The 13,092-nt window shown below is 40.6% G+C and overlaps 1 protein-coding gene across 1 annotated transcript in view; it reads right to left on the reverse strand.

Annotated features, from left to right (window-relative positions):
• Window positions 1-1,016: 1,016 nt before the first annotated feature.
• LOC133210582 (probable acyl-CoA dehydrogenase 6) overlaps window positions 1,017-13,092 on the reverse strand; it is an 82,068-nt gene continuing 69,992 nt past the window's right edge. The window contains 3 exon segments of the mRNA XM_061350079.1: window positions 1,017-1,241; window positions 7,440-7,580; window positions 7,709-7,891. Coding sequence (XP_061206063.1) covers window positions 1,132-1,241; window positions 7,440-7,580; window positions 7,709-7,891 — 434 coding nt within the window. The 3' untranslated portion in view covers window positions 1,017-1,131.

Raw genomic sequence — 13,092 nt, forward strand, 5'->3', positions numbered from 1 at the left:
AAAGTATTGTTCTGACAGAAAAATACAAATAGCATTAATTGTAGTTTTACAAACTTGCAGTTGATAGCAGCCGCATAAGAAAACTGCAGTTGTGATTATTCTTAATTTTAAAATCTATTTTACATCATTTTTACACAATATATATTGCATTTCTCAGTGTAATGTAACAGACTCTATCTAGCAACTATACGGCTTATTTCTAGATGGAACGAAATACCACCTTTTAAGGATAAAACTGTTAACCTTATGTATCATGGAGATTCCTTAGGAAATGCTTAATACATCCATTTCATAACAAGGATAATTCAACTGAAGGCTTGTGGGTTTTTTTGCAATAATACAGGTTGTCTCTTCTGGCTTAAATGGCTGGGTTATGAAGAGCTTCCGTAATTACATATAGTTTTCATATTAATATGTTTATTTTTAATGTTGTCCTTTAATGATTACACACAAAAGATACCTTACTGCTGAAGTTCAGGCCTCCAAGAGCTTCAGATACAATTAAACAGTTTGTTGTAGAATTCGACAAATAAAAATCCACCACTACTCCCATCACCAAACACCTACGACAGTGTAGTACAAGTCCATGGGAACCTGGCCAAGATGAGAGAGCACATTTTGATGATTACTTGCTAAAAGATTAAAAGGCAAGGTACTTGTAATAGAGAGCAAAATCACTGTGCCAGTTATTGAATATGGCAGGGAATAATTTCTGCCTTAATCACTGGTCTTGAAAGCTACACAGAAATTAGGATCAGCTACTAGTGAAATCATAGCTGTATACCTATGGAAGCTCTGTTTCTTAATTGGCAATTTAGCTGCTTTAAAATGTAAATACACCTTGATTAAAGATGACATTCTTTCTGGGTGCTTAGTGTGGGTCATTAGACTCCCCAAAGCAGTAACCCACTGAAAAAATGGAAGTCTAGCAGGAGGCCACGTTTTCAGACTGCTTCATATCATATGACTATAGCAGCAATTTGACACTGGAGAACACACAGAATGATACTGGTCAAATAGCCTGACCACCATTTAAGTGGCAAAATTACTGTTATGTTACGTACTTCTTTTATGCTTGGAACCTGCTGGCTGTTACCTTCAGTGTGCAGTACATGCCATGCTCTTGCTGCCTTAATTTTCAAGGAAGAGATGTGTCACTTGTTTCGAACTATGTATGATGGAAAGCATAGTTTCGTCTGTACCACCTCCTGTTGACATAAACCTCAAGTCTCTGTAGAAATACAAAGAGTAGATTTAAACACAGATGGAATAAATGCAGAACTTCACATACCCATTCTATAAATTTATGATGGACCTGCTTTATTGAAAACCCTTGTTTACAGAAGTACATACACAGTATGGACAAAGGTCATCACTGTGTACACCTTTCTGTGTACAGGGATGTTGCTAATTCAAAATCAAAAGGCCCAGGATATAATTTGGCACATCCAATTTTCAGATTCTTTCAAAAATAACCTTAACTTTACATAACACTGTTTTCATCTTTAAGTTAAAAACGTCTCCTTAATATGCAACTGCCCCTTAAGGCCAGCCAAAGAAACTGCAGCTGAACTCCACACAGACTTCTCTTTAGGGCTCACCACTTTGGACTGACATATAAAGTATCCCAAGGTTTTCTGCTGGGCTGCCTGCTCAAGTTACCTACACATTACACACCACTAGCAGCTGTATGCAGAACATTGATTCCCTGCCTCCTCCTGGTGGGATGGTCTGCAGTACTGCAGTACTAACCACAACATCCCCCACGGTCCTTTGTCAAAGCTAAAGGGGCCTAAGCCTACAGCTGAATTTTAGGAGGGGAAGGAGCTTTTGGAGGGCCAGCACCAGAAACTGTTGTAGCACTTCACTTTGCTTAACTATGTGGTGAAAAGAATATTAGTCAATTAGTACATGACCCATTGGAGAACTGTATGGAGAAGGTACAATTTTCACTCAAGTTTTTTAACTAGCAAGCATCCTGGTCTCCCTACTAACTAGCTATATGAGATCTGGCATAACATGTATTAGTATTATATAGTAGTATAGTAAATATATAGTAAATATATACTAACTATATAGAAAATAAAGCTGCTCTGCTTTAAAAATTAATGGCTGCTCCAAGCTTATTTACTTTTCATTTGATATTTCTGATCATCACACTCATTTAGACACTGCCACTAGTATCAGTAAGTCATCCCTAACAGTATTGCCTAAGTTCCCTGTGCTAGCAGACTGCAAACTACTGTGAGCAAGAGATTTTTTTGTTGGGCCTTGCTGGAGGCAGCTGAGCTGGAGCAATGGTAGGTTACTTGGTCTTTGTGTTGCGGGGCTGATTTTTCAAGCTGCAGAAAGCCACTGCCAATGCTTAGAATCTTGCATCTTCACAGCACTGTAGCAACAGTAAGTAATTAATCCTCAGAACTCCTCTGTGATGCCAGTAAAAACCCTCCATTTGCAGCAGGAATCCTGGACAAATGTGGCTTCTTCATATGAAGTTATAAACAGGCAGTGGTAAGGTCTGGCTTTAGTGGTGTGTGACAGACATGTGAGGTTATCACATACAAATACATGTTTCAAAAGACCAAAATACCTTTCACATATGTTTCTGTGGATATTTATGTGTATAAAATTGCTGGTGATTGTACTTTCGTCTCTATGGGTTAGATAAGGAATATTTTCTCCAGAATCTACAGGCAGGTGACTAATGTTGTTCTCTCTGCTGGAGAGACAGGACAGAAGGTTTCATCTAGTCTAAGAGGATTGAGATGACAGTGATTTTAATGTAGCATCCCTCTTGTGGGAAAGAGACTTGCCTTAAGCATTCAGAAAACCAAACCACAGGACTAACTATCCTGCCAGGAACTCTGAGGTAGCTGGGAAGATGACATAGTAACATAAGCTTGTATATGAGCTACTTATTGCAAGTTTATGGTTTGATAGCTTATACTGTATCAATAATGCATTCTTAATACAGCACATAAACAGTTTAATATATTTAAATATTAGAATTTTATTGCTTTAGTTAGGCTAGCCATGGAATGCTTCAGATCTGGCACAGCAACACTGCTTTCTGATTTCTCCATCGCCTCATTGCTGCCCCCATGACAGAGCAGCACATCCTGCACCACCTGCAGCCCTGCTGAGGTGAAAACTGACCTGTGATGCCTTCACCCTGGCCAAGGACAGCAAGAAACCAGCCTGCAATGTACCATACAGTTATGTAAAGGTGTCATTTTAAGGGACCAAACTAGCTGCTTACTGAATGCTGTCTTCCTCAGAGAGTGGGAGTCTGCCTAAGGAAGAGATAAATCCTGACTCTTGTGTTCTACCCCCTAAAACACTCCCTTGCAAAGAGTTTCCCATCCTTCAGGAAATCCCCTGCACCTGAAACATCCACTGCAGATTGTAAGACTTACTCTACTCAACCAAATCAAGAGGCGTAAATGTTAAAAAGCAATATATTTTTTGACAGATTAAAAAAAAAAAATATTCTTCAATGCTAAGTTAAAAACTGCTCAAGGAAGGATGAGGAGCCAGCCCTTCCCATCTACCAAACTCAATCCAGGTTATCTCTAGTGAGGCAGCAAAAGGAACAAAAAGGACCCTCTACGTCGTCAAATCTTAAGTTTCCCGTCTCCATTGGTACCATGTCGTATAACCTCCTTCAGAAATGTATTAAACACTGCTTAAAGAGAACGACAAGCTCCCTTTAATCTTAGACTATCCTAATTTGAAGGCTGTAACATAACAAGGTTGATTACAAAACATTTACCCTGTTTTCTCACAATTATTAAAGTTGTTGCAAGATTTTTCTCCACAAAATACACCGATGTACCCTCAACTTTAATACTTGTGACTTCTTCCATCTTCAGACTCAGCTAGATTGCTTATGGCCTGTCCAAATTAACTAACATCTAAAGGAGACTTGGGTCCAGAGGGAGAAGTGTGAGCTGACACCACGCAGTGTGCCAGGTCCAAGGCTGGCACTGCCTGCTCATTTCCACTAAGGGACATTCTGAAAGCCCAGCTGAGCAGGAGTGGACATCATCTTGGATGGCTCTGGAGCACAGCTCTGCCTTAAAGTCATTAGTGTACAGTTACCTATTTTGATTTGCCATATTAAAGCTAGATGTCATGGGCTTCATCTCCTAAATTCCCCCTCAAGGTACTCATAAAATTCAACCAAAGCGGTAGACAGGAATCTGTTCCAAAACCTCTGCAGAAAAAGTTTGAACCTACGGATCTGTTTTCACAGATGACTGAGGAATCGCTATTAAGTCTTGTCCCAACAGTTAGCTGCCGATTTAAAAGAAAATTGGTTTTGCCATCAGAAACAAGATAGGTATCATTTTACTTGGTACAACCATAAACTGTGATGAAAAAGACTGAATAAAAAGAACCCAATTGTCTAGACTCATTCTAGTTTAGACATGCTTCGTAAAGAATGAAATAATATAAAAAATAAAATAATGAAACTAAATAAAATATTTTAATGGACATTTTAAACTGTGAGGAATACAATAAATAATATAGAAGTAAATGCATTACTTTTTCAAAAAAGTCCACTTAAAACTACATAGAAGTTTGATTTTTAACTACCCTGAAATACAAATAAAACTTCAGATTGCAATACCTACATGACAGTTGAGGGGAAAAAGAAACAAATCCATTTTTCTTCTGCAGCTATGAGAATTTGCAATGCTATTTATGCTTCATCTATTTCACACGAATAGGCAATCAATAGTTTTCACTACTGCTTTCTCGAGTCTTTCATAACACAGCAAGTAAAGAAATGATTGCATTCTCTCCATTACACAGCACAAAAGTAAAACTTGTAAGAACTGGCAGCAGTTAGGTGTAGTGTTCAGTACTTAGAAACAATCTTAATTTCAAAACAAAAGACTTTAAGAAGGCCAAACAAGTTGTTCCTATAACAACTCAAGTGTAGATAGTCACTATTAAAATATATAGATCACCACCTGAAATCTTTTAAAATGCATGTTAAGTGTGGAAAATTTCAATATACTCACCACAAAAGGTTTTCAACCCTCTGATCTCTCACAACCTGGGGTTTTCACAGATTGTGGGTTTGTTCAATAACTGATTTTTCCCTAGTCATGATGCCTTTGAGGCATTGCGTGCAGGGGAGAGAAAAATAAATGCAAGCTCAGTCTGACACTCTCCTTCTCCAGAATCCTTTGAGTAGGGTAAAGTCTGAAGAATCAACTCAATGTTTTTCATATTGGCTTGTGTTTCTCTATTAAACCCTTTGATATTTGCACTCAGAACTTCTTTCAAACTCATTCTCATTCTCCAGAATCCCAACAACTGAAAGTGAGACATTCATATATACAAAACCAGCCATGTATAGGGTCCTATATGGTGAAACAGCTATCTTTACATCTTCCAGAGAATACTGCACTTTAGGAAAGTCAGTTGCTCTACAAAGTTTAAAAGACAAATTACCAAAATGACAGATGTGACTGAAGTCATTTGGCAGACAGTTTTGTGCTGGGCCTGTTTATTATCTCCTCACCAACACTAACAACTAGAATTCAAAGGCTTCATGCACTAACCATGCATTATGTTTTGTGCTCTTTGATGAGTAACAGCCCAACACATGTCAAAGACTAACACTGTAAGGATTATGCTACAAAAATCTTTGTACATTATGACTAGATGTCGTGCTGTGCAGTTACGCTGCTTGCTACTTGACAAGTACCACAGTGATGTGAATGGTTACTCAGACTGTTGCAGAAAAAAGAATGGCTTTAAGAAAGTTGCTGCTTTGCTTATCGTTGCAGATTAACAGGATTCTAACTTGAACATGCAATTGTTTATTTAGTTAATACTCCTCCCTTCCTGGAGCTTATGGTTACTCAACAATGGACTTTTACTGATTCACATAAAACTTTAGAGTATGGATACCACATCACCTTTAGCCTTATAAAAGTCTTTGATTTAGAGACAGAAAAAGATGTTTTTTTACCCAACTGACAGAGTTTATACCAATTGGAAATACTCTGAATTTTCTTCTCAGGAAAAAAGTGGCTGTGCTGGTGAACTTAGAAACCACTCTGGAATTCACACAGAAAAGCCCTGCCCAAACTTAGCAATAAAATACCAGGCTAGGAAATCTAAAGACAAATCAAAGCAAGATAGAAGCACATGCACATTAGTGTGTATGCATTACTACATTGACAGTAAGTGCTGCAAGAGAAGGACTCATTTTATTCAAAGTGCCTCCTGCAGTAGCTTTTAACATCAGGACCATTAGCTGCTAATAAAGAGGCTGTGAAAAAAATTACTAAGGAAAAACATCATATTGACAGCTAGCTTAAAAGCACCACCATACAGCAGTCTGCACCTTCACCAGAGAATTTCAGGGATTCACAACTCAAAAAAGGCTGAGAATCTCTCTGGCTTACCACAATGGCATTCTTGTCCATAAAATGCTATTAAAATAGAGAAAGTAACTCAGCCTGCTAAAAAGAAACCAGCTTTTTACAGATCTTTTTAAGTGTTCTGCTCTCACTTTACACAGATAACATTTACCAAAACTTTCAACTAACTGAACCACTAACCAATTTTGCTAACCTTTGATTAGGTATTGTATATATAAGGGCTGAACTGAAATCTGTCACTGCAAGAAAACACAAGCTCCTTTTTGATCCTTCTACAGAGCATAAGATACTGCGACCAGACAGCTGCCAGAAAACTGTCTGCTCTGAGAGAATTTTGCTCTAAGTAGATATATGGTAAAATTTGAAAGGACTTTAATTAGTTTGCAAAAAGTCATCTGTACCATTTTAACTGCTGGAAAAAGCTATGACTTTCATAGGCCCCACGCGGTATCTGATGTGACTAATCAGTTGGAGACTATCACAAAAGACTGATAGTAGGCTGAAGGAGCCTGATGGTGAATTCCAGTTTCACACATGTATCTGGGGGAAAAGATAAAGCTGATTTTCACTGGAAGAAAGCTTTTGTTGTGTTTTAGTTCTGATCTTGTAATCAAGGAAAGAGGAAAAAATACCATCTGTTTGTAGGCTCCCCTTTTCTTCCCCTTGTCCTATTGTTTGGTAGATATCAGAGGACCATCAGGGAATATGTAGAGTTTACTTCTTTCACCAGACATTCCAGCTAACCTGTGGGTAGTTCGAACTACACAGTTATAATGGAAGGCCAAGATTTGGCAAAGGAATAGTCAGTCTATGTCCTGACACTCACACATGATACCCCAAAGCCAATGGGCTGTGGATGTCCTTGGATTCACTGGGTACATCAGTGACACACCATTCAGTGGAACACCACCATTCACACTGCCTAGGAGCTGGTGCCCTTTTCAAGTGGGTGATTTTTTAGAAGGCCATTTAAGAGGCCAAATTTCAGTAAAGCCATTTCCTATTCTCTCCACTCACTCACCTGTATCACCTGTATGCTCACCAGTACCTCACTGATGAATCCCATTCCTCCCCAAAACTGGAGACAGCTATCAGTCACCTCATGGGCCAGATGACCTGCCTTTAGCTTAGCCATGGAAACAAATTTTGTCACATCACTGCCTTCCACATAGAGAGCTAAAGAAACAAAACAGAAATAAATAAATCAGACTTATTCATATGGTCACTGATCACAGCCTGCCTCTCTGCAATCAATTCCCCATGCTCCTTCAGCCTAGGAACATTCTTTGCATGAAGAGAAGCACATCCAACACTGCAGTATAGCAGTGAGAGCAAGAGCTCCACTTTGGTTGTCAGCTCAGCCAGGCGGAAATGTACGGCTTGGTTGTGCAAGCATGGGCCAGTCAAACACTTTCCACTGGTGAATGTAATCAACAGTCTCTCGTTATTATGTTTATATATAATTATAGTTGCCAGCGGTGTCAGGACTTGAAGAAGCAAAGCATAGAACAAGACATTTTAGCCAGATCTGTTGTTGCTCTTGCTGGAAAAGATGTTTTTTTCACATTGTACAAACAAAACATTAGGTTTTCCAAGGTAGATTATTCCATATGCCCAGTTTGAGGTGCAGTTTCAATTCTGAAAACAGTCTGGCATTTCTTTGTACCTTGAAGACCTCTTGACCACTATTTTACCTTAGCCCTAAACTGCCAAAACTTGGAGGAGAGCGAAGAGGTGGGGTGGAGGGAAGGAAAGTTATAGAGAGCAGTATGTGATGATGATGACTATGTAAACTTTATCCTTAATGACTCATTTGGGGCCCTAGCAAAAGCTTGTGGCAACTCTTTCTTTCCATGCTACCTATGTTCTGAAGGTCTGTTACAATCGCAAAAGAAAATCTGAAAGCAGACAGCGTGCTCACTGAAGAATGCTGTAGAAATATAAATTCATGGAAGCTTTCAGGGAGAAGGAAGAAACCTCTTCAGAGATCAAGGAACACGAATAGATTACTTACTATGTCTGCATTCTGTGCTCAGATCCCAGTATAAAAAGGCAGGGAAAATCATTAAGATTCACAGCCACTTTTAGTAAATGCTAAACAGTGCTTCTAATGGAAACAGAATCAAAACAGGATACTACTAGAAGACAGGCAAGCAAGATGGCAGACACTGCCTTAAAGAGAACTATTTTGCTGCTACTTTTTGAGCAAACTTGGAGATACCCTGTTTTGAACACGAAAAAAAGGAAAAGTTCTTTTCTAAGGCTAATCAGCCTTGAAGTGAAGGGCTAGACTACCAGGCTCTTGCAGCTTAGCTAGGATAACAGCAGGTACTGAACTGGTAGAGAATTTTGTTTGGCGAATGCAGATCCATATCACTAGGGCAAGCAGCAGGGAGAGAGTTCACAAACCCATCTGTGTGATCGTTTTCTTTTCTTCAAAATACGCATATCTACACCCTTTCATATTCAGAATCCAAACCACAAAACTCTGACTCTGAAACGCAAAACACAAACAAGTCCTGGACAAAATCCCTTTTCTCACATTGCCAGTTACTCACATGACAAGAGTTTGTTATAGGAGCCCGGTGTGCTTCCATATTCCTTTTTGCATCACTTTCTAGGTCACCTCTGTTTAAATTTGATCCCTATACTGTTCTCATATGCAGACTCCACATCTCATCAATTGCCCCCTTCCAGGACCATTTCCCAGCTTTTCTGCAGAGCGCTATTTTTCATATGCTGTCCCCATATTCTGTAAGGGGATCAATTTTATTTCTCATGCCTTAAATATTTTCCCCTTCTTTCTCAAACAACTAAACTTAATGCTTATTGTTCAAAAGAGCATATAATCTAATGTCCTCATTTCTATGCTATGCACTATGCTGCCACCCTAATGCTGGTTTTTGACAAGAAAGTACATTGCTGTTTTCAGGGATATCTCTTGTACAAAGAAAGATCCCTGTTCTTCCAAAGGACCATTTAACACTGTAGCATGTGGAACACTAACAAGTTTTTCAATTGTATGTCTATGGTGTCCAGATTGAGAGATGATAAAGAAAGAGCAAGAAGTGCCCAGGCACCTTTTGTCCCTTGCCCTCAAACTGGTACCTGTGAAGCATATAGCTGAACAGTAAATGCCGTGCTAGGAGAGCAGAAGGTGGGAGGACAAGGTGTTAGTCTTGTGTTTGTCAGAGCAAAGTGCTCCAGCATGGCTCCTATGGTTCTTAGCACCCGGCACCAGGATAGAAGAGGTGGGAAACAGCAAAGAGAAGGCAGGAGCAGGACGGGTGGGAAGGAAGAGGCAGCACCTAGTTAGGTCCTGCATGTAAAAGGGCTGAAGATCATGAAGGGGTTTTGGCCCATCTCTGCTCAATACACATCAGGGCTTAGAGTGGGGGCCTGAGAAAGCTGCTCTCACAGTGCCTACCTCTCTGTTTCACTGCCTCCTTCACGACCCAGCTGATCCATTCCTCCTGCTTCCTTAGCTGCCATGACCACCTTTCTGCTTATTCCTGGACCTGCCATTTGCACACAGACATAAACAGAGGAATTCTTTTAAGGACAATCCTGGGCAGCATCAAAAGAAGCATGGCCACCAGGTCAAGGGAGTTGATTCCCTCTGCTCTAGTGAGACCCCACCTGGAGTACTGTGGTCAGCTCAAGCCCATAGTACAAAAAAGACATAGACCTATTGAAAAGGGTCCAGAGGAGGGCACAAAAATGGTCAGAAGGCTGGAGCACCTCTTCCATGAAAACAGGCTGAGAGAGTCGGGGTTGTTGAGCCTAGAGAAGAGAAGGCTCCCGGGACACCTTGTTGCTGCCTTTCAATATATAAGGAAGCCTTTTAAAAAATATGTAAAGAGAATCTTCACTAGAGCCAGCAGTGACAGGACAAGAGGCAGCAGTTTTAAACCGAAAGAGGGTAGATTTAGACTCAACATAAGGAAGAATGTTTTGGGCTTCAAACTGGATGAGCTTTAAGGTCCCTTCCAGCCCAAACCATTCTGTCATTCTATGAGTCTAAGAAATTCTTTATGATGAGGGTGGTGAGACCCTGGCACAGGTTGACCCTTCCCTGGCAGTGTTCAAGGATGGGGTTTTGAGCAACCTGATATAGTGGACGGTGTCTCTGCCCATGGAAGGGGAATTGAATGTGATGATCTTTAAAGATCCCTTCCAATGAAAACCATTCTGTGGTGTTACGTCTACAGGTATTTAAAGCTATGAGCATAGCTCTAGCATGGCAAAGCAGTCATGTAAGTACAGAGAAATGTCATTCTCAACAGTGAAACTAACTGCCTGATTTCCCCCTCCCTGTGTATTTGTTTCCTCTTCTGCCAGACAATGTTCTCCACAGGCTCAGATTAACTTGGCCCCATGGATTTCAACTGAAAGCACATGCAGGAAATGTTGGTCTAGGGCAGCCTGAGGAATGCATGGTCTACCATACAGCTGAGAATTGTGAAAGCACTTGAAGCTGCCAGATGCAGAATAATCTTTTCCTCGTACCTCCATCCAGCCTACATTTTTTCCACTCGGAACTTCTGCTCACTGTAAACACGCTTTGCCTTGTTACATCTCCTCTCAAAAGGAAATTGATATATTGCTCTTCAGTTGTGCCTGGTCAGTTTCTAGTGAGATGTACAGTGAGCTCCAAGCTGAGCATCTGTCTCTTAAGGACGTGCATTGCCCATGTAAAAGGATCTGTCATCCTGCTTACTGGCCATGACTCAATGATGGTCATAAAACTGAGACTACGGCAGCAGATAGAAGTCATTAGAAAAGTGCCATTCTGCTCTCTCACACACACTGAAATCCCTCTTTGCCTCCAAGTTAAGCAATTCACAAAAAAAACTGTTTGCTTTCTTGCCATAGCAACATTCTTTTCCTGTGATCAGTGCAACAGGTCCACAAATGGACGGTCTTTACCAAGTGTCACAACACAGGAGAGACACGTGGCAGTTCTTTCACTGGAGCAAGAAATTACTTTTACCAGTGCCTTTGACACGTGTCACTTGGAAGAAAAGACCACACTGTGACCAAATTTTGCAATACCAGGAAATTAGTTTTCCATTTATATTTTAACTCAGTTTGAATGAAAATTCATTTTGGGGGGGAGGGGGAGAAGTGAAGAAGGAAGGAAACTTTCCCAACATGTTGGCCAAAAAGAAGGTAATAATAAACAAAGCTGGAACACATGATACATGGTACTAAAAATGCATAAACAAAACCAACAACAGAGAAAGAAAAAAAAACAAACCAAACACAACAAAGCAATGCCCAAAAAGGACAGGAAGAAAGAAAGGAAAGGCAGTCAACTGCTTCTTCCAAGTTTTAGGAAGTAGTGAAAGCAAGGATGCTAGGACTCATCCCTAAAGTGTTTAAAAGCAGGCTGATGATTTTCAATGTCACATGAATAGTCATGAACCGGAAGGAACAGAAATGTCCTTCTGAAGGCCAGAAGCAAGGACTAGGAGTACATACACAGACCTAATCACAAAGCTACTGAAGGCATATACATAGCTTTGCACAACTGAGCTTTCAGAAAAGCACTTGCTGAACATATGTAAAACCATTTGCAGGACTGTAAGGTAACAGCTAGATGTTGTGGTGGTACAAACCGCATCCATCAAGCACCTGGCTCCCTTCTGAACATTGGTTACTCTTTTTTTTCTTGTTTATCACAACTGGTTACCCTTAAAGTTTGCAACTTGACCCAAACTATGAGTCTTGCTCCTGCTCCTAGAGCTTTCACACACTTTACATCAGACAGTGGATAAAAGCAACACCAAGGGGCCCAGCAAAGTACAACATACTGTCCACTGTGCTGAAGAAGGCAGCTCTGCCTCCCTTGGTGAGCTCAAAGGCTTTTACTCCCTGATGGCCAGGCAAAGATGCCCTTCCCAGACTGCTCATCCAGGGCGAGGATTTGCCTGCTCCCACTGTGTTATTCTGGGCAAAAAGAAGAATTGAAACCTGGTGTCCCAGTTCCAGGCAGAGCACGGTGACTGTCAGGCAGTTGTGCAAGGCTGGACAGCACCAAGCTGCCAGTGGTTTTAACAGGAGTGATCTAACCTGCCAGGCTTTGTGTCTTAATGCTGTCAGTGCACGTCACTTTTGCCTGGGGCATGACTAATACTGCTAGCTACTCACTGAAGTCCAGAGTTTCTGACTGTTAGACTTCAAACTGTGCGTAGAAATGGACAATGCGCATCCTTGCAGTCTTGTGTATGCCTCAATTAAAACAGGAGCAGCAGTAGGACCATGTCTCCTCCTTGCCTGAGTCTGCAGTAGCATCCCTTACAAGTCTGTTCTTCACTAAAAACACTCTCACAGTTACTATTTGTCCCAGTCTGAACTAAGAATCTTGGAGCAAACCAAAGATTCTTTAAAGCATCTGAACTCTAAAATATTTGGTCTGGGATCAACCCACAACAGGGAGTGATTTTTTTATTTGGTCACTGAATCAGAAAATCACTTCTTAGAATTCCCGATTCCCCAGCCACACACAGGCAGTAACAGACAGGGTATGCACAGGAACACAAATATGGTGAGATTATTTATACAACCCTGAAATTTAAAGAGGACCAATCTTCTTACAGTGAACCACATTATATTTCAGACGAAACGAACACTCTAGGGTGAGGGATAAGGTTGGGAGGCTGAAATTGGAAAATCCAGATCTGTT

Source organism: Neopsephotus bourkii, unplaced genomic scaffold, assembly GCF_033783945.1.
Source record: "Neopsephotus bourkii isolate Nb327-2 ecotype Australia unplaced genomic scaffold, CSIRO-AGI_Nbou_v1 NB_479, whole genome shotgun sequence".
NCBI classification, from domain to species: Eukaryota; Metazoa; Chordata; class Aves; order Psittaciformes; family Psittacidae; genus Neopsephotus; species Neopsephotus bourkii.